Source organism: Homarus americanus, unplaced genomic scaffold, assembly GCF_018991925.1.
Source record: "Homarus americanus isolate GMGI-L3 unplaced genomic scaffold, GMGI_Hamer_2.0 scaffold18884, whole genome shotgun sequence".
Taxonomy (NCBI): Eukaryota; Metazoa; Arthropoda; class Malacostraca; order Decapoda; family Nephropidae; genus Homarus; species Homarus americanus.
Genome location: NW_024741393.1, coordinates 52,501 through 78,917, shown reverse-complemented (window position 1 = coordinate 78,917; position 26,417 = coordinate 52,501). Strand labels below are relative to the sequence as shown.

Here is a 26,417-nt window from a genome sequence, read left to right as displayed (position 1 = left end):
CCTCCGTTCTGCCCATTCTCACATCCATCGTACCCGGGTGTTGGAGAAGGTTTTATAGAATCTTCATGTTTCATCTTAATATGAAAAGTGTTATAATTTGTCTTTTTTTTTTGCAGTAATGATTAAAAGAAACAAACAATTAACAAGAATGTAATTTTAGTACAAGGGTGAAATTTTGGAATGATGAGAAAGGAATGTGAGAAAATTTATATATATATATATATATACTGGTACTGAATTTAAGGATTATGAGTTTATGCTATAATGATGTTTTGTGGTGACAGGTTGCGGACGAGTGGCAGGAGTATCAGAAGAGACTGGAGTATTTCCACGAGGTTCACCGTAAGCAGACAACCCTCATAGACCGGCTGGCTAACAAGGTATTGTAGTGTGTAGTTGTTTTGTTGTTATTGTTATTTTTATTATTTTTGTTATTATTATCATTATTTTCCTTGTCATGTTAAGCAGTGGAAAAGTTAATTGGTGTATCTGTTTGGATAGAAAGTGTTGTCGTATTTGCCGTACTCATCGGCGAGCAAAGAGAATATAGTAATGCAGTATTGGTGAAGCCTTCAGCCAATATGGTATAGATATCTTGCATCAGTTTATTTCACATGATGACTTAAGGATAATCTTATGAGACTTAAGTACATCAAAATAAACCAAGACTGATTGATAGAAGATATTTCACACTCACCCTCTGAAGCCCCTTTCTGCAAAAATGCTTGTTGGCTTGAATCAGGAGCAGCCTCTGACATAGTCCTTGTTGATGTACACTCACTGCTGTAACATATGTGTGCTGTCCACTCACAACCTAGCCATGAGTATAAACTGGCATTGGCTGGCATTCCTTACCAAACATGGGGGAAAACATCCTCAGGAATGCATTTGTTGGAGTGAATCCACATTTGCCTTGAGGTGGCTATTGTGTGTGTGTAGATGAGGAAGTTTGTGTGTTCGAGTGTTTAGCAAAAGTTCACAAACATAACAAAAGATGCCATATGATAATTCCAGGGCTTGAGAAGGTTATGTGATTGTTCCTTTTGTCTTTTTGTGATTATCTGTCATTTTATATCTGCATCTTCAACCAATCACACTCCCTCGGCTGCAGACCCCCAGGCCACTTAGGGGTAGGATTATAGGAGTAGATTAATCTGCTCGTAGAAGTAAACTCCAGAATATGTGAGGAAAGTTTTAATAGAGGATTTTCTGATGCAAATGTTTACCCACTTGTCACCTAGGTTTGTAAAGTCTTTATGTAGAGAGAGATTAAAGAGTTACCCATTGATGTTTCTGTATTTGAAACTAAGTGAACCATTCAGTTTGTTTTAGACAGATACAAGACCTGAGAATATACTGTATTTTAGACATTCTATGTATTTAGATGATGTTTATAATGATTCTTTTAAAAATAATGAAATTGGGTTACACTGAACCTTCTCCATTTAAAGCCTTTGCGTGTATTGGAGCTCTTCAGTTGACATCCCTGGTAATCAGAGCCAATCGGTTATCAAAGTCAATACAAGATCACAAGGGATAATGGGTCAAGGTTAATGAAGGGGTATTAGGAGACCGCTGTGATTACTTGCAGTCACACACCTATTTTAAATTCTTTATTATATATACCCCCTGTAATTTGACGTGTAATAGTATCGTTGGGCGGACATATCGTCACCGTAGAATTTGTCGGTGGTTTATTGAATTTTGTGTTGTATTTATTAAAATTAGATTATAATGTCTTTGTTATGGAGGTGATGAAGCCATGGTTAGGTTAAGTTTAAACTAAACTGGTGAAGGATTGTCTGGAGATGAATTGTCCTAGAACCAACTATATTATTCTTAATATTAATGGTTTTTCTCTTTGGTTAGGAAAATATTATGTTCAGAAGAATTTGATGATATGAACCTTTTTCCACAAGTAATCTCGAGCGTCGTCCTCAGGTACGCGAGTATCGTGGACGCTGCCGGGAGTTTGAGGGTAGAGCTGCCGACACCTCTAGGCTACGAGAAAACACAGAGCGCGAGATAGAATCTCTCAACCTTGCACTCACCACGGCTGAGGAAAGGTTGAGAGCATCTGAGGCCCAGCACACTTTTGACTTAGAAACTGCACTGGTCAAGCTAGAAGATGAACAAGGAAGGTAAGACCATGGTATCTAGTTTAACATAGTATTTGCCTTCTGGTGTCTGCAGAAAATGTACACTCGCTCCAAAAAGTATCTTTACGATTACAGTATCTATTAAACAATATGACACAACGGACTAATGATTTTTTACAACCCTGCCAAGACGACAGGAGTCTTGGTGTTCATTTTGAAATTCATCGGACCTGTAATGGAACTGTACTTGTTTGGTTGTGTGTCTAGGCAGGGAGAAAAATCAGGTCTCATTTATAACAGAGCGATTCAGGATGACGTATAAACCAATCTAAAGGCTTCATCCCAGTGGACTAAAGCTTCACTTGTTCTCGAGGCCAACACCAGACGAGGAATCTGAAGCATTGTTTCAGTCTTGGTTGGTCGGGTGAGAACTGTCATACTGCACAGCAGGTTTACACGGGTTTATTGACATTGTAATAAATATCAACAGGAAATGGTCAAGTCATTTATAACTTAACTGTGGATTTTATAATGAAAGACTGGGGACTGAAGTTAATGCCCTCAATTAACAGGTGTGAAAGGTGAAGACAGATAGGCCCCAAGTTAAGTGATAGATTGAGAACAAATTATAATAGAGTATAGAAAAAAAAAGTCCAGGATCATTTGTTTATCATTTTTAGCAGGTACAAAAATACAGGATTCTAAAATAGACTGGGAGGGAGAGGGTGGGTGGTGGTGTGTATTCATGCTTATTAATTTACCACATTGTGTTATTTTACTGAACCATGGAGGGGAGTGAAGGGAATAAAGAGGGCTGAGGATATGTTTTATTCTAAGGCAACCGGGAGTGGGTTTTTTTTTTCTTGTGGTAACCCTTTCAGAGGGGAACTTCCTAGGGTAGTGAGGTAATATAGATGAAATGGGTGGACGATTTACTAACAGTATTGTGTAAGGGGAGGGATTTTGTGTGCAAGAAGTAATTTGTAGTTGATGTATCCGTGTTCCTGTGTGTGAAGGATAGATTCTTTTGCTGAATACAGTAATTTTTCCTAAACAGTTGTCTTATTTTATTTCAATTACAGTCAACTTGGTTTAAAGGCATCCATTAGTCTCCTCTGTTGTAGATAATTATAATTTTGTTGGTAATAGATTTAATGTTTTTCTGCATTATGATTCTTAAAAGTTTTCCTTAATAGAAATTTTATTGTATCTTACATTATTATAGACCTTCATTTGTCACTTATATAAACAACGAGGGTTAACACATTTTTGGCTCCCCTGCCCCAAGGACTGAGAACGTCATTCTTTTATTTCTGGAGTTATAATCTCTCTGTAGTTATTACTGTTGTAACATTACGAAGCATTGTTGTTGAGCTTTATTGTCTTTATGCAATTCTGTTTTTATTTTTTACGTTTTGTGGCAGTTTTATATATTAACTCACAATTGCATTCACATAATGGTGTCTTTCTATCTCTTTTATTTCAAAAGTTTATTTGGTTATTTTTTGTATCTTTCTTATAGGTGTGAATCCTTTGGGAATCAGGTGGCCAGCTTACAGGAACAACTTGCCAAATTGGAGTCAACTGTTGGAGCGATAACAGATGAAAGAGACAAGTCACAGTTAGCTCTCAAGCGCTTGACGGATGAAGTCAAGGCTAAAGAGGAGCAGTGGGTGATAGAGTCTCAAGTAAGTGTGTGCTGTCGTCGCTTATGTAAACTCAGTAATATTTTGAAGCTTTGTGTTGCTGATTTTTTTTCAATATTTCTTCTTTTGTATTGATGAATTTACCAGAGTTTTATATTTATCTTTATTTTTGTAGAGAATTGTTTAACATTTTTTGGTTTAGTTGAAGTATATCTACACACAGTAGGTTGACCTGTTATTGTTCACCTCATAACCTGAGTCGGTTTACTTGGTGTTTCTCTGTAAATATTAGTGTACAGTACTTATTGGCATATGTGTACAGTAGTGCATTCCTTACATATTTACAGGATGTGTTTCATGAAATTGTAAAGAATGATTATGAAAACCTTGGGAATCAGTTAAGCCTCATGAAGTAAATATTTAAACTATGAACTTGGCTCTTATTGTGTTTTTCATTTCTGTATTTAATTTTTTTTTTTTTATGCATTTAGTGTTTTGTGGAGCCAATGGACTGTATTTCTCGTAAGATTTCCTAATTTCTTTAAACAGTAAAATAGAGAGATGTGAGTTAATATTTAAAACTTGAGTTGATTAAGGAGTTTTGATCCATCTTATTATATGTATCTGTGTTGTATAGTTTTCTGTGACTAAGAAATTGTATTTTTCATGCCTCTGAGTATGGAGTGATGTAAGCATGAGTTCAAGAAGAGAAAAGGCCTTGTGTTAACAGATGAAAGATTAAATATTGCCACAAAGTTTAACACCAAAGATATTTCAATTTATACTTCAAATTCATGTTTGTAATTTATTCAGTCAAGATTTTTAGAATTTAAATATATCAAGCACAAGATTGTACTGGATATATTGCTTTTGAAGGTGTTATGGGTTTTGCAAAAAGTAAATTATTGACCACCATTATTGTGTGTAAAACTCACCTCACTGCATCCTTCTTACATGGCCTCACTACAGATAGCTCAGGTAAACTATCACCTTTACCTAGCTTTATTAGATGTATGTTGTCTAGTGCTTTACTTAAACAATACAGTGGCACTTTGTCAGTCATACTTTATTTAGTCATAATATTGTGGCACTTTCACATGAATGCTTAAAGTTAACTTGTGCAGTGTTGTTATGAGTCTGGTCCGTAGTGAACGAATTTTATCTCAAACGTCGCCTTAGTTTTTAGATTATAGAAAATGAAGTATCAGGGTTTTCATTATAATGTGAAAATGAGACATTGTTTTCCTTAAAATTCTCACTGATGGTTATAAAATGAATTGGTGCCTTTGATTCTCATTCAGAGAGAATAGATGGGGAGGCGTGGGTTCAGATATATCTAATGTGGAGGTGAATTCGACACGCTCTGTTGTGACTGTCGTTGGTGCTCTGGGAAGACCGACGGAGCACCCTACAGTTACACTTATTCCTCCTGGTACTTCAGTTCTTTTTGATAACCCTGGCATGGAATATAACGACCTTGTAGTGACCTGTGTCGTGTGTTTGTTAGAGCTCTAGTGCACTTCCAAGGATTACACAAGAAAAGATACAATAGTTTGATTGAATATACATTATGTAGATTAGGCAGCAATGGTGAAGTAAAACAGGAAAAATTAACTTGGGTAAGATTCCAATATATTCAACTGTGTACAAGGAAAACTAGGAGTCTTGCCAAATGTTGGACTGACACGCTCTTTAGGTATCAGAGTGTATTTTACTGGCACCATAAAGTAAAAAAGGCTTTCTTGCCAACACCCGGGTTATACCTACATTGCTCATCACCTTGTTCTACCTACGGTAAATATTGGGAATGGTTTCTACTTCCAACATTTTACAGTGACCATTTACAATATTTACTGTAAGTAGATAAAGATAAAAAACAATGTAGTTACAACAAGGAACAATTATTGTATTGTTAATTATTATAGGTGGACAGGGACTTTTCTAACACCCTGTATATATAGCATTACACAAATAGAAGATAGTATAGTAGGCCGTCTTTCAGTACTAGGAGATAGGAGCTTCATCATATATAAGAAAGATTACTAATGTTTGTGAGTCGCCGGGAAGTGAACAGACAGAGATAACGTATAATTCCGTAAAGTCTCTCGAGATTGATTGAATATTTCCAGTGGGTGTTGCATGTGTGAGAGGACCGTGCATGCAGCCTTTTAGTTTGCATGGGAGTTTATTCGTCTGTCTTGACTGATAATTGTTCCCACGGTTCCTTAGCTCAGATTTAACTCGGATTTAATATTATAAGAGCAGATTAAGAATGTGATTGTCTGGTGTTTCAAAAATCTAATTGTTAATTTTCTGTAATTATTAAAAGTTTTGTGTTGGTCATTTCACGTGATATATTCAGATGATGTCTGGCTTTATGGAAGTAGTCTATGAATAGTTTATATTTTGTTTCTTGTGCATTGGTTAGGGATCACATGAAGACCCTCCCCCCACCTAGCTTATTTCACCTGAAGATTAAACACCATAACACTCCTGGTTTAGGTTGGGTTAGATTATGTTGGTTTAACTTAGATTTTATTTGAGTTAGTGTGATTTAGGTTAGCATTATGTTAGGTTGGGTTAGGTAAGGTACAAAGCTGGCGGACTAGTCATCATGTGATCTGCTCTAGGTAATTGATACAGTATTTCAGTCTTTCACACCAGAAGGCAGTGTAACAGGTATTAGATCATATTGTTTTATAACAGAAGTTTAATGTGTAAAGCAGATCTAGAATTGCTTTTAGAATGAGTGTGTAGTGTTTGCATTTCAGTCATCATTGCAAAGTTTTTTTGTCACCCTTTGAAAAGATTACCACATGTGACTGGATACTCTTCTTTAATATTGTTAACTTTATCTATGAAATATAATGTGTTTTTTTTAAGAGTATTTGTGCTACAGGTAAGTGATTTGTCATATACAATACTCTACCATATGTATTTTTTTTATGTGTTTTAAGACATACATTGGTTTAGTACATTGAGTATAATTACACATATAGTCCTCGCAGATAACACACTAAGGTGAGTAATATATGTGTATCAGAAATATCCCACTGATATGTATTTAATATGTAATTATCTCTTGTTATTTTGGATGTCAGTGTGTTGGGGAAATGGCAGAGCTGTGATGATCATATATATATGTCTGGTAACTTAATTTTGTTCCTTCGTTTGGTTGGGGGTGGATCAATGGCTTGGGAAACTTTAACCACTTGTGTATGGGGTCGGCTCTCTGTCGAATAAAATCATCTGGCATTATCCAAATAGAATGTTAAAAGTGGCGTCCCATAGTGAAGGAGCTAAAGAAAGGGGGGGGAGGGGTTAATAGGGTGAGAGAAGTAAGACAACTGTAGACACGAGCAGGAGAGAGCTTGTCCTGTGGGGCGGTGGTCGTCTGGGTGATTCTACAAGGATTGACGGTAAGAAGGATTTGCATTTACCGAGGCAGAAAGGTTAATCATATGCCTGCCATTATACATCAGTTGTCTTACGCGTTGGTTGAGAATCACAGGTACCAGCCCAATAGAGATTTAATTAAGTGGTTTAACCTTGGTCAAGTTGGGTCACTTTTAGTTCAGGTGCATTAAATTAGGTAAACTTAGTGTCATTTGATTTAGTTTTCTTTGTTTATGAGGAGTTAGGTTCAATTTAGTAAGTTATATTGAATTAAGGTTAAGTTACGTTTGTTTAATAAGTAAAGCCAACATAGATTACAATTAGTTACTGTATGAAATGTGTAACCTGAGATGTGGATTGAATTAACAAGATTACAAGGAAATGTTTGCCTACTTCTCTTTAAAAACATGATATTATAAGTTGTTTCGACCTGTTTTAACATTAATTAACCTCTTAACAGTGGGTAAGGATTCCTTAGTCTGTTTCCATGTGTGCAAAAACCGGAATACAAGGAACACTGAACTTACTTTGATGTTGGCGGCCTTTTCACTTACATCCTCAATCATCTTTCTTCACCATTCTTGCTTCATTTTCCCGACATAGTCCTATATTTTCGGAGAACCAGTTTTCATTTTTTCATAATCCTCTTAACACCTGCATCACTTAGGCTATGCATACTCTCGATTGTGCATTTGAGACTGTGAATGAGAGGGAGACGAGAGACGGAAATATATAAAAGAAGATGCCAGAATAAACAGTTTTTAAAATGTTTATAATGTATTGTTAGGGTAAAATATGTTGGTGAATTTATTCCTTAATTCTTCGTACAGTAATTCTCTTGTGACCAAAGTTATGGTTGACAGAGGCTCTCGATAACTACTTCACCTCACCTGCGCCAGAGCTCTAAATGGGAGGACATTGTGTGGGGATTGTGGGTGGAGGAGTGATTTGTCAAGATGGAAGGGTGGTGTATTGGCTGTAGGTGTCATGATGTAGACGTGCCCCCACCTCTGAGAAAAGGATGTGATTGATTTCATGGGGCTATGGGGGTCTTGATCGGGGGATATCGTGATGACCCAGATGCGTGTATCACCTGGAGCTGCTGGGAGGGAGAAGAGGAGGTGGAAAAGGGAAGAGGAAGAGGAGGAGGAAAAATAAGAGGAGGAGGGAGAGGAATAAGAAGAGGAGGAGGAAGAAAAATAAGAAGAGGAGGAGGAAGAATAATAAGAAGAGGAGGAGGAGGAGGAGGAGGAAGAAGAATAAGAAGAGGAAGAAGAAAAATAAGAGGAGGGAGAAGAATAAGAGTAGGAGGTAGCAGCCACCACCCCTCCCTTGTACCGTACTCTGGGTCCACGGTTCCAACGATAAATTCCTGTCATATTTATGTCTCTTAAAAAAACCCCTCCTAATTATCGTTACTATTTTTGTTATTATTTGTGATCTCTGCTGCTGTTGGTTATATATTCTTTTTTCTTTCTTTCTTTTCTTTTCTTTTCTTTTCTTTAAATTGATTAATGAGGTAATAGCGTTTAGGAGGTGACGTGTAGCTCTGCGGTGAGGGGGTACAACAAAATCTTGGGAGGGTATATGATAGACGGCCTCAGACATAATTACTGGATTACTTTCCTTCCTTCCTTCCTTCCTTCCTTCCTTCCTTCCTTCCTTCCTTCCTTCCTTCCTTCCTTCTTCTTCCTTCCTTCCTTCCTTCCTTCCTTCCTTCCTTCCTTCCTTCCTTCCTTCCTTCCTTCCTTCCTTCCTTCCTTCCTTCCTTCCTTCCTTCCTTCCTTCCTTCCTTCCTTCCTTCCTTCCTTCCTTCCTTCCTTCCTTCCTTCCTTCCTTCCTTCCTTCCTTCCTTCCCTTCCTTCCTTCCTTCCTTCCTTCCTTCCTTCCTTCCTTCCTTCCTTCCTTCCTTCCTTCCTTCCTTCCTTCCTTCCTTCCTTCCTTCCTTCCTTCCTTCCTTCCTTCCTTCCTTCCTTCCTTCCTTCCTTCCTTCCTTTCTTTTGTTCCTTCCGGCCTTCCTTCCTCTCTTAGCATGGGTCCAGCTGGCCAGGGGATGCCATATCATTATTCTCTTGGACACGTTGATGTACACTGTATGTTTACTGATTATAGAGAACACAGACAGTCAGACAGACAGACGCCCCCATGCGTGAGTGTGTTGCTAACTGATTGACATTGATTATATATTAGTGATAATGTAGAGAGACTTTTCGTTAGTATAAGTAGCTGAGACAGATTGGTGTAATTTGTTTGGTTGGTAGATTATTATAGGTGAAGAGAGAGAGAAAGAGTCAGTCTGGTGTGTGCATGTGAGGGGTACTGACTGACACTGATCGTATGTTAGTGATTAAGATGATGTATCCAGGAATATGAGTGGAATTGACAGATTTTTCTAGATACGTAATATATTGAAGATTATATAAAAAGTATATTCTGTATATATATATTTGTTATTATTATTATCGTTTCCTTTATTATTACATGTAGTAGCAGTAGTGGTATGCGTGCAGGAAGTACTAATACGTAGATAAGACAATGACGTACGTACAAGATTATCAGGTCCCAGTCCAGTCTGTCTTTAATGTTGTGTGACTAGTGTGAGGCTAATGTGTGGGTGTCGTATTGGTTAATGGTAGAGGGGGAGGTGGGTGAAGGAAAGGGAGGTGGGTTAAGGAAAGGGAGGTGGGTTAAGGGAAGGGAGGTGGGTTAAGGGAAGGGAGGGAGGATGAGGAGGAGGTGGTGAGTGAAGGGGAGGGAGAGGAGGAGGTGCAAGGGGAGAGGGAAGTGATTGAAGGGAAGAGGGGGGAGGATGAGAGGAAAGACAAGGGGAGAGGGGTGAGGGAGGGCCCTGAGGGGACACCGTGGCACATGAGAGGATGATGAAAGGGAAGTGAGGGGAATTTGTGAGTGGGGTGAGGGTAAGAAGAGGGAAATCTACACCAGGTAGATAAAATTGAGGGTAGGAGACGATTTTTGAGTGGGATGGGAGGAGAGTGAGAGGTTGGGGGTGAGGGGAATTGGAACGTGATGTTTGTGTGTCCGGTATGTGGCTGTATGCGTGTTTTGGGAGGTGGAGGAGGGAGGGGTGTGCTCTCTCTCTCTCTCTCTCTCTCTCTCTCTCTCTCTCTCTCTCTCTCTCTCTCTCTCTCTCTCTCTCTCTCTCTCTCTCTCTCTCTCTCTCTCTCTCTCTCTCTCTCTCTCTCTCTCTCTCTCTCTCTCTCTCTCTCTCTCTCTCTCGCTCTCTCGCTCTCTCTCGCTCTCACTCTCTCTCGCTCTCCTTCTCTCGCTCTCTCGCTCTCGCTCTCTCTCTCTCTCTCTCTCTATTGCTATTCAAATTAAAAGATTGATAATGACTCAATGTAAATGACTGGAGGTGATGGTGACAGTAACACGGCGGGTTGCGTGACTCCTGACGCACTCTAATGTGTGTGTGTGTGTGTGTGTGTTGTGATAGGTAGGTGCAGGCATTTCCGGTAGGGGATGGATGGTATTAAGCCTGTTTCCGCCTTCATTACCACGACCATTACTACCACCACTATTAAATATGTATGTATCTGTATGTGGGTGTCTGTGTAGTGCTAGACAGTCTCGGTAAAAATCATCATTAAGTTCATAGTCGTCATCATCATCATCATCAGGGGTGTGTGTGGCCCCTCGAGGACACACTCCCACCTTGTGTTTCTGTGAAAAGTCGATGTTTATGTTTCACCTCAGAGGCTTTACTGTATATTGTGTGCTGGGGGTGCTGCCTCTTGGTGACCTGTAGGGGTTGAGTTATACAGACAGACATACATACATGCCCTGTCTCCTTTCTGACATGTGACTATCTTAAGGTGTTGTGCATAGAGGCGTCTTACTTCTCTCTCTCGATCGTTGAATATTTTCGGTGATCGTGACGCGATGAACATTTTCCGCGTGAACAGTTTTCGACGAACCTGTCCTCGATAAACAAAACAGAGGCATATCTTCGACGAATATATCTCCCGGTGTACTTGTCATCGAACCTGTAATCCTTGATCGTGTTGTCCTCAATCCAGCCAGCACACCAATACAATCACCTAAGGGGAGGGGAGGTGGATTATTAGGGATTAACGGCCATAAATTATCCATCATGTTCCTGCTACCACCACCAGATCAGAGGTTCACTCAATACCATGTGACGGGAACTTACACAAGATAAATGTCCGTTTACCGAGAAAATCTACTAATCGAACCTCCTAACCCCTATGTACCCCCGTCCCCACCACCTACCCCCGTCCCCACCACCTACCCCCGTCCCCACCACCTACCCTGCCCCACCCCGCCCCATCTATCCTTATGAATTACTGTATGTGTTAATATTTGGTAGAGTCCATCCAAACTGTCGTACCCAACCCAACAGGACCTGACCCAACCTAACCTTAAGGACGAGGCTGCAGTGACTTTGACCTACTTCTCAGGGTCACGTGACTGCATTACTAATAAGGGACTGAGGGGGTCAATCACCTGTTTTCTGTTGTTGTGTTTCTTTACCTGATGTGTGTGCTTGCATCAGGTCGTTGTCTCTACGGTAACTCAGACATATAGGAATGCATGTTTTCCCATCAGTGCATCCGTCCATGCATAATGTTCATCCGTCTCCATCCGTCTGACCATATTTTGCACCTAGTTGATGTGGGTGGGACACTAAGTTAAACGTACAGATAAAGTTAAAACATTTTCCTCGGTGCGTCCGTGTAAGAATTTGTCAACGCGATAACTGGAACACGCAACAGTAAATTGAAACCAAACTTGGTGTGCGGTTACATCACAACACGGTCTCAGTAAGGAGGGTGTTGTGTCGTGGTTGTAGAGAGTTACGACCTCGTGGACCGGTGTTGTAATTATTGTTGTGATCAGTTGTCATGTGATGTAATGGGTGTGGGTGAGGTGGGGTGTGGGCTGGTACACAGAAAATTAGACAGTGATCGATACTGAGAGAGAGAGAGGGAGATAGAGAGATAGGTAAAGAGGGAGAGAGCAATAGGGAGAGAATGATAGGTAGAGAGAGAAATGGGTAGAGAGAGAAATGGGTAGAGAAATAGGTAGAGAGGGATAGGTAGAGAAATAGGTAGAGAGAGAAATAGGTAGAGAGAGAGATAGGTAGAGAGAGAAATAGGTAGAGAGGGATAGGTAGAGAGAGAGATAGGTAGAGAGAGCTGCAGCAGAGGCTCGGGTGCGTCTGTAATCATGATGAAGATATGATGCCCGGACATGCGAGTGTGTGGTGCTGGCCGGCCGCTTATTGACCTCCTGCCACCACCTGGCCCCTCATGCCACCACCACCTGGCCCATCCTGCCACCACCACCTGGCCCCTTCTGCTGCCACCACCAAGATGGAATAATATCCATCTATGCCCATGACCCCGCAGGTGGATGAAGGGATCAATGTGTCCAATCCCGCCAGCAGGTGTGTGTGTGTGTGAGAGACGTAAGGTAACTCTAGCACAAGTAATATGATGGCCCTTTGGTAGATCCGTGCCTGCCCCTAGTCGACCATCTGAGGGCGGGTGGTTGCAGATTTATGTATGTGTGTGTGTGTGTGTGTGTGTGTGTGTGTGTGTGTGTGTGTGTGTGTGTGTGTGTGTTAGTTAATAATCCCCATACGGTGATAATCTGCCCCACAATTATTAACAATCACGCACACAATCAGGCCAAGCGAGGGAGGAAGGGATTGAGGGAGTCAGTCAAGTCAGTCAGTCAGTCAGTCTTTTTCCATCCCTAGGTCGACTCCACTACCTATCTGACGGGGCACCAGGTAGTTAAGTGTCTCTCCTTCAGGTCAACGCCAGCAGGTACAGTACAAGTCGGTGAACTGGTTATCTCTCAGTTTGTGATGATGACGAGGGAGGGAGAGATGACGAGGGAGGGAGGGATACGTGGGTAGAGAAGGTTAGTGTGGTGGTGGTGGTGTAGGCTAGGGAGTCATGACCCACGCGCGACTGGGTCCTCTCACGCTTACTGCCTTCATCCACGCTCTCTCTCTCTCTCTCTCTCTCTCTCTCTCTCTCTCTCTCTCTCTCTCGCTCGCTCTCTTTTCGAGGAGATGAAACAAGATTTAGTTGGATTTAAGTGAAGGATCAGAGTTTATTGCGGGTGTTAGGCAAGAAGGTTAGTGGTAGGGGTAGGGGTGGTGGTAGTGGGGATGGTGGTAGTGGGGGTGGGGTGTAATCGTGTTGGAGGAGGAGGGTGATGGTGGTGGACTGCGCTAAACACACAGGGGGTATCAGTGGTAATTATAGGTCACTAGTGTCTTCCTCCACCTCCACCCTCCTCCTCCACCATCCTCCTTCTCCTCCACCCTCCTCCTCCAACACCCTCCTCCTCCTCCACCCTCTTCCATCACCCTCCTTCTCACCATCTTCCTCCTCCATCACCATCACCAACACCATCACCCTCATCAACCTCCCATCACCCCTCATCCAACCTCCCCATCACTACCACTCTGTGTCAGTGTTTGGTGGGGTGCGTGAGTGTTCCTCTGCTACGCACAGCGGTTTTGTATGGGGGGGTAACGTGTATATCTCCTCTGCCACAACCATCACTATAACCACCACCATCACCACACCATACTATCACCACATCTACCACCACCACTACCACTACAGTCTCGTCGAGTTACAACACTGATGCCAACTCCCTCCTTCCTCCCCTTCCCTCACTTCCTCCTTCCCCTCCCCCTCCTTCCCCCCTTCCTCACCTTCCCCTCACCTTCTGACGCCTGACAGTAGGGAAGCAGTAGCCTTTGGAGTGAGGTAATGTAGCAGGTAGAGTGGAGGAAGTGAACACGATAAAGAGGGAAGAAGTACGTGGAGTGGATGTAGAGGGGATAGGAAGGAAGGGGGTGGTGGGGGTAAGATGAGGGGAGAGGTGAGGGGAGAGGTGAGGGAAGATGCGTGAGAGTTGAGCGATTTAGAAATATAAAAAATGAGGGTAATGGTGGAGTGAGGGGAGGTGTGAGGGGAGGTGAGAACGAGGTGGAGGTGAGGGTGTGAGGGTGTGAGGGGAGGTGAGGATAAGACCGTGGGTGTGAGGGGAGACACGGTGATGAGAGGGAGGGCAGGGCAGATACTCCCCTCTTGACAACTGGAAAGGGTTGGAGGGTGACCTGTGCTGGAGGACTACCAGGTACACCAACACACCTCCTCCTTCTCCAACACACCTCCTCCAACACACCTCCTCCTCCTCCAACACACCTCCTCCTCCTCCAACACACCTCCTCCTTCTCCAACACACTCCCTACCTCCTCCTCCACACTGCTCACTCCTCTACAGTTCCCTGAGGTGTAGGGTGAGGGGAGGGGTGTAGGGTGAGGGGAGGTGTAGAAGGTATAGCTGCCCAGGGTGTACTGAAGGGTGAGGAGGACGTCAGTTATAGGCTGACTCACGCGACCCTCACTCACTCCTCACGCTCACTCCTCACACTCACTCCTCACGCTCACTCCTCACACTCACTCCTCACGCTCACTCCTCACGCTCACTCCTACTCCTCCTCACCTCCTCCTCACTTTCCTCCTCACGCTCCTCCTACTCCTTACAGCTAATATTCCCAGAAGGCAATGAAACAGTATGAGAATTTACACACACACAGAGGATGGTGTTATTCGGGTGATGTTATGTAAATAATTCCAGACTTTGTTGAAAAGAAAGTAATAAATAAAGGTCTTGAGATCAACTCCAAATGGTAGGAACTTATGGTTGATGGCGAGCAATAGTGTGGGGCCTGTCATGGGGTGGGGTGGGGAGAGGGAGGTGGGGAGGAGGTGCCTGAGACCACCACCGCTGTATGGGTCTTCCTCACCACCATTACCCCACAGGTACCGGCCAGCAGAGTCACGTTCCCTCACAGCAGTAGTCTCTCTCTCTCTCTCTCTCTCTCTCTCTCTCTCTCTCTCTCTCTCTCTCTCTCTCTCTCTCTCTCTCTCTCTCTCTCTCTCTCTCTCTCTCTCTCTCTCTCTCTCTCTCTTATCGTCGTCGTTGTTGTTGTGTGTTTTGTTATGGTTCCTGGTTTAGTTTGATGTGTTGTTATCCGTTTTCTTCCTTCATCTTTTCATTTTCCTTCCTTCCTTCCTTCCCTCCCTTCCTCCCTCCCTCCTAGGCCAGGCCGTCCCCCGTTACACCACCGGTCATATATTACCAGTACTGTAACAGACACAGCCGCTACTGCTCTCATTTCCTTCACCGCTTCCTTCACTTCCTTCGTTGCTTCTGTCTCTTCATTCATTACTCTTTCATGGAATATAAATTATCAAAAATTAGACGTTCGGCAACCCCAGAGGGAGGAGGGTGGGAGGGGGACTATATAAGGCTGTACTCTAGAGGCGAGGGTCAGTGTTTTCACGGCTGACAGAGGGGGCGCGTAAGAGGGTTAATACACCATTAAATTTCGTCCTAGTTAATTTCTAAATTACATGATATTTAGAAACTATACAGATTTATTGTCGTATTAAATTGCCAAAAAATACGAGCTGTAATTATATACTGAAGCAAGCACTAGATTTTATTTTAATTACGGTATTATGGAGGCTAGGGAGTACGTGGGCGGGGCATCTCTGGTGACGTCACGATGGAGTAGGGGATACGGTATAAATATTTTTCCACCTTAAGTCATTAAAGAACAGCTGAATAAAATCGTCTAACGTTAACCACAATAAAATCCTTCAGTGTGGTAGCTACTGACCTCTGAAGGGTTCACCAGTACTTGAACCTTTTAACCTATATGACTAATATTTACTGCTTTTCTGAGGTAAGGCCCCTACCCTCCCCTCCTTCCTTCACCCATTCCCTCCTTCTTTAGCCCTCCTTCCATTCTCTTTTCATCCTCTGTACCACACCTTTCCTCGCCTCTTCATCCTCTTTAGCGCCCTTTCCTCCACCTCCTCTTCCACTCTTTAGCGCCCCTTCCCTCCCCTCTTTTTAGCACCCCTTCCCTCCCTCTTTTTAGCACCCTTCCTCCCCCTCCTTCGTCTTCCCTGCTCTTTAGCACCTTCCCTCCTCTATGTGACGTCTCTCCTCCCTCTTTATTTCTCCTTGTCTCCCTCTCCTCATTTGTCATACCTCCCCTCTTTATTTAATTATTCCCCAAATCGCTACTCTCTCTCTCTCTCTCTCTCTCTCTCTCTCTCTCTCTCTCTCTCTCTCACACACACACACACACACAAGCCCCCTGCCTTATAAAACAACCCCCAGCACAGCCCCCAGCACCTTTAACACAGCCCCCAGCCCTCTACTGTGGTGTGGGCGAGTGTTTCCCCTCTGGCGGGCCTGGTGTGGGGACCTCGTGTGGTGCCGCCCGCTGACTGTGTCCGTGGGGCGGGTCACGTGATGCACCCCGTCGCCTATACGGTCAAGTTTCCCCTCCTCTTCCGTCTTCTGTTCCTCCTCCGTCTCCTCCACTTCCTCCTCTGCTCCACTTCCGCATACTGCTACTCCTCCACCTCTACCTTCTGCTTCTCCTCCTCCTCCTCCTCCGGTTAAGACAGCAGCCCCGGAGAGGTTATTATACTCTCCTCCCGGGTGTGTTATGTAAGCGTTGGTTGGATGTGTAATTTACGAAATACAACCACCTACCGTCCCCCTCTCTCTCTCTCTCTCTCTCTCTCTCTCTCTTAAATCAGTTCCACGCTGTTTTGTTCTTTGGGTCATCATCTTCGTCTTGTTCTAATAATGTTATTAACGATATGATGTACTGAAAGAACTTTTTTTTTATCCACGTGCGTTGAGGATGGAGAGTGGGTAGTGAGGAGAGGTGAGGTGAGTGGGTAGTGAGGTGAGGTGAGGGGAGTGGGTAGTGAGGTGAGGGGAGTGGGTAGTGAGGTGAGGTGAGGGGAGTAGGTAGTGAGGTGAGGTGAGGGGAGTAGGTAGTGAAGGGAAACAGGTAGTGAGGGGAGGCAGGTGCGTGTATGCGTGTGGCTATTGTCTCCAGTTGACTCAGGTTGCCGCTACCGTCTACTGCTGCTGGTGGTGCTGGTGGTGGTACCTGACTCGGCCCGCGCCCTCAGGTAGTCTTGTCTGTTTTTCGCTCAGTTGTTTACCTTGTTTACCTGCTCATTAGGGGGAGGGGGACGGGGCGGCGTATTTCTCCTCACCTTCTTCAAACTGAAATTATCAATTGCCATCTGAAGAACAGTGTGTGTGTGTGTGTGTGTGTGTGTGTGTGTGTGTGTGTGTGTGTGTGTGTGTGTGTGTGGTGTGTGTGTGTGTGTGTGTGTGTGTGTGTGTGTGTGTGTGTGTGTGTGTTGACCTCTTTTCCCCCCCCCTCCGGTCGCCGCTAAGGTCACTGTGTACAGGTTAATAAATATGTTGAAAGGCATTATTTACTCTTTACTTTCTTAACTCATTTATTGTTTTTTAATACTTTTCACAGTTTTCCTTTTTTTCTTACTAATTTACGTTTTTTTTACATTTTTTTATACTTTTTTGTTCTTTTCTTCCTGTTTTCTTCTCCCCGTCGTCCGCCTTTGATCTGTGGGCGTGGAGGGTAATTTGGGGGTTTATTTGTATCGATCTATGAGTTGCATCCAGCGTGGTGTGGTGCATGGCGGCGGCCGGGGGTCAGGAAACACACCACCACTACTAGGGTCCTCACCTAACATAACGTACACATAACATAACCTAACGTGCACATAACATAACCTAACGTACATAACATAACCTAACGTACACATAACATAACCTAACATTACATAACATAACCTAACCTAACCTAACCTAACCTAACCTAACCTAATGTGATCAGACTCAACTTGACCCACAGTCTTAGCATGACAACTCAGATCTGGCTCCTGGGATTAGCTGGGTCCTGAGGTTGACTACACGTGAAGGTTTGTGGTGATGGTGAAGTGGTGGTGGTGATGATGGTGAGGATATTGTGGTGGTGGTGGTGGTGAGGATATTGTGGTGGTGGTGATAGTGATGGTGGAGGACAGGGGTTCGTGTCGTCCAGCGCTGCACTATGTTCTTCCTGTACCTGCTGGTGAATGTGGCGCCCCTAAGATCTCTCTCTCTCTCTCTCTCTTTTCTTCCCCACACACATAATCTTGTCAATAAGTTGCTATACTGCAATAAGTGTTAAATAATCTGCATAACTTAGATAATGTTAAGTGGTGGTATTGGGTGTTAAGTAATGTAGTACACAATCACTAAGTGAACCCAGAGGGGGAGGGGGGAGGAGGGGGGACGGGGGGTAGAGGGAGGAGGATAATTATATTACAGGTTGTTTAGTCTGGATTTCAAACATACACACGTTCACCCCCACTGTTGATATGGGGGGTAGGAGGGGAGGGGGGGGGTAGGATGGAGGAGGGGGTAGAGGGGGGGGTAGGGATGGAGTGAGGGGTAGGAGGGGGAGGGGAGGAAGTAGGATGGTCATCTTGTGTGTGTTTGTGTTCGTTTACCTGAGTCATTAAGATGTGTCCTCACTTAATTGGGCGTTGAGAGGAGGGGAGGGCGACACTTTCTAATTAAGGATGGGGGTTAGCACCATCATCATCATCATCATCATCATCATCAAATTCCTTAAAAATAACACCAGAATCTAACCCGTTTTTAACCTTAGTACCGTCAGTGTTACATAACTGATATCACACACGCCACCAGTTTCATAACACCTGACTGACTGTCGCAACTAATGGCCGCACAGCGTTTAGAAATAACATAAATAACAATAACTTAATTTATTCTTTAAGATAAACCTGTGTTTTATTATGCATGAGAGGGGGGGGGGGGTAATTAAGGTAGTATCATGGTATTTAACTATCATTTATACAGGTAAACGAGGTCTATTATATCACGTGTGTATTAATAAACTCAGGTAACACGATAGTACAGGTAATTAGAAGCAAATTATATCACCTGTGTAATAACAAACGGTGTCAAGATAATTAATTCCCTCCCACAGGTAACACACTGGTTAGTATAACACCTGTAAGAGCTGGTTAATGACGTCACAACATTGTAAAAAAACACGTAAATCTTGGTAAATGGTGAGAAATGTTTGGCACACCTGTGGGAGCGTGGTAAGGTGGGCGTCACAACATGAAATTCACTCACTGGGGTAAACACGCTTGGCTCTCACGATACTAGTGTGTGTGTGTGTGTGTGTGTGTGTGTGTGTGTGTGTGTGTGTGTCTCGCCAGTCAGTCATTTTAGCGCCAATATGCCATCCCAGTTATTATGGTGTACACGGTCTCGTATTCCAGGGTTATAATGGTGCACGTACAGTAACTTAAACTGGATATAATGGCGCCGAGAGGTTATTGTTATTATGATGGTGCTGGCGTCTTAAACTGGGTTGTGTTATGGTTCTTTGTGTGGGGGCAATTAACCTGTTTAATGATGGCTTACGAGCGCCATTAAGGACGGCTTAGGTGTGTTTGTGTGTGTGTGTGTGTGTATTCTCTCTCTCTCTCTCTCTCTCTCTCTCTCTCTCTCTCTCTCTCTCTCTCTCTCTCTCTCTCTCTCTCTCTCTCTCTCTCGAATACTCCCCAAGCGAGAGATAAATCCCCCCCACCTCTAGCGTGTGTTGTGTTATCACCAGTAAGCTGCTGATAACGATGGCATTGTGGGTGGCTAGGTTTGGTTAGGTTAGGTTTGGTTTGGGGTAAAGTCCAGGTCAGGGTTGACTATAAGGCGTGATGGGTGGTGCGTCAAGCGGTCAGGGAGGAAGGATGTGGGTCAGGGAGGAAGGGTGTGGGTCAGGGAGGGAGGGTGTGGGTCAGGGAGGGAGGGTGCAGCGGCCCACACTACCACCACAAAACTCTCTGGACATCACCACCCACGTTTCACTAACTCGCCTGCTGGTCCACTGATCTTACTGAATGACTGAGCTGAAATATTATTTATACTTTTGTACCACTGTGAATACCTTCCCTAACTGACTGACTGACTGACTGACTGACTGACTGACTGAGAGAACTTTTCCTCCTCAGCCAGAGAGAGAGAGAGAGGCTAAGTGGATGGATGGAGAGAGATATAGAGAGAGGGGGGGAGGCTGGTTTATAACTTGTGTTCCGTGACTGCGTGAGGTCTGTCTTCACCCCCTCCCTCCCTCACTCCGAGCACCTTGGTTATATCGTGTTTTTTCCTTCTCAATATCATTCTCTCCTTTTTTCACTGTCTTTCTTTTGTTTCTCTTCATCTTTTTATTTCATTCTACCGTCCTCTCTCTCTCTCTCTCTCTCTCTCTCTCTCTGGGGTGAGGGGTTCTGTGGCTGGATCTCCTTTCAGTGTTTTACAACTGAGGAGAGTCTTCTTGACCTCACGTGTCCCCTTACCTCACCCCTCACCCCTCCCCTCACCCCTCGTTTATTACCCTCGTGGTGTTGTTTAGCTGTTCGTCTGGTGGTCACAGTGCCACCATCCCCCTAACCTGGAGATGTGGGCTACCAGCTGTACCTGTCCAGCGTCTTGAAGCTAAACGATATATACATACCTTGATATATATAGCTCTCGGTGTTGTTGTAAAGAGTCTTGTGTGGGGGGGGAGGGGGGGGAGGTTGTGACCCTCACCACCTCAGCCCCTCACCTGTACCTTCACCTCCACAAACGTACTTTAATCTTTTTTTTTATAATTTTAATCTCGGTGGGAGAGCTTTTGTCTGTCGAGGTAAAATATTCCTTTGTCGTTTCTTGTGTTGAGGGATTATCAGTGAGGGATTGTGGGATGTCATTACCTGCACCCGACTAGAGAGAGAGAGAGAGAGAGAGAGAGAGAGAGAGAGAGAGAGAGAGAGAGAGAGAGAGAGAGAGCACACACTGTATAAACATTTAGAAACCTGGGACACGAAAGCGTATGAATAATCTGTGTATGTGTGTGTGTGTGTGTGTAAGGTCAGCGGGGTTAGCTGCAAGACGTGTATATTTCATGTTTAACCTCCGTAACGCAGTTTTTTTCGCGCTCGGTTGCACAACATGGCGGCCCTCTGGGTAAACACTCAATTCATTGTGTCTGGCCCATCACAACAACGACTGAAGGAACAATTATTACTAACACTCGTACAGGCAGGAATATTATGCTTCTTGTTGACATACTAGTGAGTCATGCTATTCCCGATCTTGGTCTCAATATTCGCAGTCCCATATTAGTGTTGGTAATGTTGTTAAGAAGATATAGAAAATGTGTGTGTGTGTGTGTGTGTGTGTGTGTGTGTGTGTGTGTGTGTGTGTGTGTGTGTTGCTTAAGGTTTATGCACTCATTAACATTCTTGGTAGATTAACACACACACAGCTCATGTCCCTGGTGCAGTCATCATGTGTGTTTGTGTGTGTGTACAGGTATGTGTGTGTGTGTGTGTGTGTGGTGACAGTGGTCGGAGTGTGATTGATGATGGTCGTGTGTCGTGGTGGTGGTCGTGGTGGGGGGTCGTTGTGGTGCTGGACGGGCAGATCTCTACCTGGCGCCAATTAAAGGATCAGGTTCATACTCCAGCGTCCAGGAAACCTTTATTAATTAAACAGATCAGATAATTACCATCCAGATAGAGGGCAGGTATGGAGGGCAGGTGTAGAGGGCAGGTGTGGAGGGAGGGAAGTTATCTTTCTTCCTATTAAGTCTTGATGAATATTAGTAGCAGTAGTAGTATTAACAGTAGCAGTAGTAGTATTAACTGATAAACTACTACATGCTTTACCTACTAGTTTACGTTAAGACAACATTTTATGGAATAGAAGGGATATTATTATGTCTGATCAGTGACGTCACATGTGGGAGGAGGGGTGAATGTTGCTCCCTTATACCCCCATCCTCAACCCCTCTCCTCCTTCCCTACCCCTCCCTTGTCTCGTCCCCTCCCCTCCTCCCTCCCCACAAACCCCATAAATATCTAACCACCCCCCTCCCCGAGTGTGTGGGCACTGCTTCCTGGGGGTGGGGTGTGGTACGTCCCGACTCTCCCTCGCCACCTCCTTCCCCTCCTCCCTCACTACCTCCTTCCCCTCCTCCCTCGCCACCTCCTTCCCCTCCTCCCTCACTACCTCCTTCCCCTCCTCCCTCGCCACCTCCTTCCCCTCCTCCCTCACTACCTCCTTCCCCTCCTCCCTCGCCACCTCCTTCCCCTCCTCCCTCACTACCTCCTTCCCTCCTCCCTCACCACCTCCTTCCCTCCTCCTCGCCACCCCCTTCCCTCCATACTAACCTAACCTACAGAGTCAGTGTTGTGGGAACTACAGAGAAAGGAAACCAACTCACTCGAGGTTACAATACTGTAGGTGGAAGCGACAGGTGAGGAAGAGTAATGTTATAAGGGGAACGATGATGTATGTGTGTGTGTGTGTGTGTGTGTGTGTGTGTGTGTGTGTGTGTGTGTGTGTGTGTGTGTGTGTGTGTGTGTGTGTGTGTTCTAAGCACTACTACAGGTAGGGAGGAACACCTGGTGGCGTCATAGCCTCGTATCTTCCACTAATTACAGTATTTTGCTGGTACTTTCGGCGCCCTGTGTGTGTGTGTGTGTGTGTGTGTGTGTGTGTGTGTGTGTGTGTGTGTGTGTGTGTGTGTGTGTGTTACAGTAGGTCACGGCAACATGTTTCCTGATATTAAGAAAACAAGAAAAAATAAATCTGGCCCAGTAGAGCTTCGTCAGGAGCGTATAGTCAGAACGTCTTCAGGAGCGAGCAAGCAGGGCGTCGTCAGTCACATACCATGATGTACTGCGTCTCCCGGGACCAGCACCAGCAGCGGGGCGGGGCGTAGTATTTCTGGGTTGAGAGAAGGGGACCTGAGGGGGACCTGGTGTAATTACCGCCAACATAACCACAAGGGGGAGGTACTGCTGCCCCTGATGATGATGATTCTGAGGGAGGAGGGGGAGAGCGTACAGAAACGTGGCTGTAGGGGCTCAGTGGAAGGTGGTGGTACTACTGATGGTAACGGGAAGAAGAGGAGAAGCAGGAGGGGTAAAGGTATATAGTTAAGGGACTCACAGATTCACGATCATATGAAATCAGGTGGAGGAGGTGGAGGTATTACTACTGCCGGAGGGGGAGGAGGAGGAGGGGGTTCTACTACAGGAGGAGGAGGTGGTACTACTACAGGAGGAGGTGGTACTACTACAGGAGTAGGTGGTAGAGAAACGTACTATAAAGAATTGAACGAAAGGGTAGCCAAGGAGAGGAAGCGAAGGTGTAGGAGAAGGGAGAGGAGAGAAGGGCGGTTAATGAATGTATAAAAACACGGTGGAAGGGGATCAGGGGAAGACAGTGTACGGGCAGGAGGAAGACAGGGGTGGGGGCGGAGAATAGGGGGGAGGTGTTGTTGGAGGAAGAGGGGGTGGGGACGGAGGAAGAGAGTGTTGGAAGGAAGAGTTGGGGGGCCTTGGAGGAAGAGGTGTGGTAGTGAGAAGAGGGGGTGGTGGTGGAGGAAGAGGGGTGGTGGTGGAGGAAGAGGGAGTGGTGGTGGAAGAGGTGTTGGAGGAAAGAAAGGGGTGTTGGAAGAAAGAGGTGGTGAGTGGAGGAAGGTGTTGGAGAAGAGGGGGTGGTGGTGGAGAGGAAGGGGGAGAGGTGTTGGAGAAAGAGGGGGTGTTGGAGGAAAGAGGGGTAGTAGCGAGAAGTGTTGGAGGAAGAGGGGGTGTTGGAGGAAGAGGGTGGTGGTGGAGGAAGGGGGGCAGGTGGTGGAGAAGAGTGTGGTGGTGGAGGGAAAGAGGTGTTGGAGGAAAGAGGGGTGGTGGTGGGGAAGTGTTGTTGGAGGAAGAGGGGGTGGTGGTGGAGGATTTACAGGATCGCTAGGTAAGGTGAGGTTTTGTAGGGGCAGGTCAGGTAAGGTAAGGTCTAGCACAGCAAATTATTATCAAATATATTACAAGAAAATTGTTTGAATGCTTTTGTATGTCTGTGTGCGTATGTGTGTGTGTGTGTGTGTGTGTTGAGTGATGATTATGGGAGGTGACACGGCGGAGGAGTGAGGTCATTAGTTAATTGCAGGTAATAAAGGTAACCTGAGACCTCACCTGCCCAGGACCTCACCTTGCCCGGGACACTCTCGCTCTCTTTCTCTCTACACACACACACACACACACGAGCCTTTCTCCAGATCAGTTCTCGGTATAAACAAAGAATTAATCAACAGAATGGTGTCCAGGACTATACTGTACACAAGGACTAACACTACTCGAGCAACAACATCTCGGTTATGGTTAAATACCCGGGGGTAATGTATCAGTCGTGCGGGGAATATCACCACCATCTCCACCACCACCACCACCACCATCTCCACCACCACCATCTCTCCCATCATCACCACTACCATCATCATCACTACCACCATCATCACTACCACCACCACCACCACCACCATCATCATCACTACCACCATCATCACTACCATCATCTCCACCACCATCATCTCCACCACCACCAATGCAATACAACCTCACTCGTTACCAAACCACTCCAATAACAATCCCCATCAACGTAACTACGACATTCTAGAGTTACCTTTCTAGTTAAGACACTATTAATGGTGGTTACTGTAGTTGGACGTCTGACGTGATAATTACTGGATAAAAAAGGGGCAAAGATTGATGCTGGCTTATGATGAGTAAATACACCCTATTAATGCAGGTGTGTGTGTGTGTGTGTGTGTGTGTGTGTGTGTGTGTGTGTGTGTGTGTGTGTGTGTGTGTGTGTGTGTGTGTGTGTGACCTACAACTCCCTGCTTGGCGTGTTCCAATCAGGTTTGTATTTAATTAGTAAAGATTTTTTTGGGGAACGAACTGTAGCCCGACCAGACGCACAGATGGTGGTGTTTGGGGCGTTAGTGTTATGTTTTTAAGGGGAGGGAGGAGGCGGATGTTGGTGTGTAGGGAGGTGGGGGTAAATTGAGGTGGGGTGGGGTGGGGGTGCACGCAGTAATGATCGATGCAATACAATTAAGATATCTCCATTTTAATGTATCAACACAGTGAACAGTATTGGTGACATGACTGGTGAAGTGAGTGAACCAGTGACATATCAAATCACCATCGTTACCTCTTGAGGATAAAAAAAAACACACACCCATAATGGTGATTGTGCTGGTGACGTGTATCTCAACTCTGCCATCACCATAACACAGGGACTAATGGTGATGACTGGTGTTTGGATGGTTCACCTGTACCTGTGTTCACCTGTGTAGGTCGTCGACAGGTGTATAACATTATTGTCTTGTCACGTCCACAACAACAAGGTGTCTCAAGGGGGTGGTAGTAGTGGTGGTGGTGGGAGTCAATTCAGCAATAACCATTATGATGTTATTCGATGTTGGACTGTAATTAAATCTTAGTCGTTTTAGCGAACTATAAAGATGGTTCATTAGGTGAAAGCAGGTTCAGGGGTGAGAGAAGAGATGGGAGGAGGTGAGGTGGGAAGTGTGGGGAGAAAGAAGGAATCGAGAAGGAGGAGAGGAGAAGGTAAGAGGAAATGGGAGAAACATGGTAGATAGTTACAGGCAGGGCGGTGTGTGTGTGTGTGTGTGTGTGTGTGTGTGTGTGTGTGTGTGTGTGTGTGTGTGTGTGTGTGTGTGGAGGCGTCATGCCAAAGTCTACTCTGGTTTCTGAATGACAGCAGGGGAGGGAACAGGCCATTGTTGTGTCTAGGGACCACCTGGTGCGTCCAGCACGGGTTTTGTACAGATGACGTGTGTGTGTGTGTGTGTGTGTGTGTGTGTGTGTGTGTGTGTGTGTGTGTGTGTGTGTGTGTGTGTGTGTGTGTGTGTGTGTGTGTGTGTGTGTGTGTCCGTCCTATTCTCCTTTTCTTTTTCCTCCTTTTATCTCTCTCTCTCTCTCTCTCTCACTACCTGGGAAGAGAAAACTATTTGGGTTACCTCAAGGCCACAAGTCACAACCACAAAAGAAATCTCTAAACTGCACCACAAAATTAGCTTAAGTGTAGTGAGTTACGGTGACGCGTGTGTTGGGTCTCTCTCTCTCTCTCTCTCTTGTATTTTCATCTTACCTTATTCTTTTCTTTTCTCTCATTCCTAATATGTATTCCCTCCCTTCCCTCCTCCCTTCTTTCTTCTTCTCCCTTTCATTACCAAATTTCTCTCTCCAATCTGTCCTTTCAAACCCTTTCTTCCCCCCCACCTGTAAAGTGCTCCGATGACCTCCATCTTTTCTTCCTCACGAGAGAGAGAGAGAGAGAGAGAGAGAGAGAGAGAGAGAGAGAGAAAGAGAGAGAGATTTGTACACCTGAAGAAAGATAGGTAAGTCATGGGTAATTAGTGTACCTAGTATTACCTGGATCCCTCCTGGGCTTCAGGCGTTTAGAAATGAAAAAAAAAATATGTT

At 44.7% G+C, this 26,417-nt stretch overlaps 1 protein-coding gene across 7 annotated transcripts in view; it reads left to right on the top strand.

Annotated features, from left to right (window-relative positions):
* Window positions 1–26,417, top strand: part of LOC121875873 (rootletin-like) — a 130,030-nt gene that overhangs the window by 52,573 nt on the left and 51,040 nt on the right. For 6 of the 7 annotated variants that reach the window (XM_042380588.1, XM_042380589.1, XM_042380591.1 and 3 more), the window contains 4 exons: window positions 285–380; window positions 1,942–2,141; window positions 3,622–3,787; window positions 4,715–4,723. In XM_042380588.1, the coding sequence (XP_042236522.1) occupies window positions 285–380; window positions 1,942–2,141; window positions 3,622–3,787; window positions 4,715–4,723 (471 nt within the window). The remainder of the gene's footprint in view (window positions 1–284; window positions 381–1,941; window positions 2,142–3,621; window positions 3,788–4,714; window positions 4,724–26,417) is intronic. The other variant, XM_042380587.1, reaches the window with a different exon arrangement.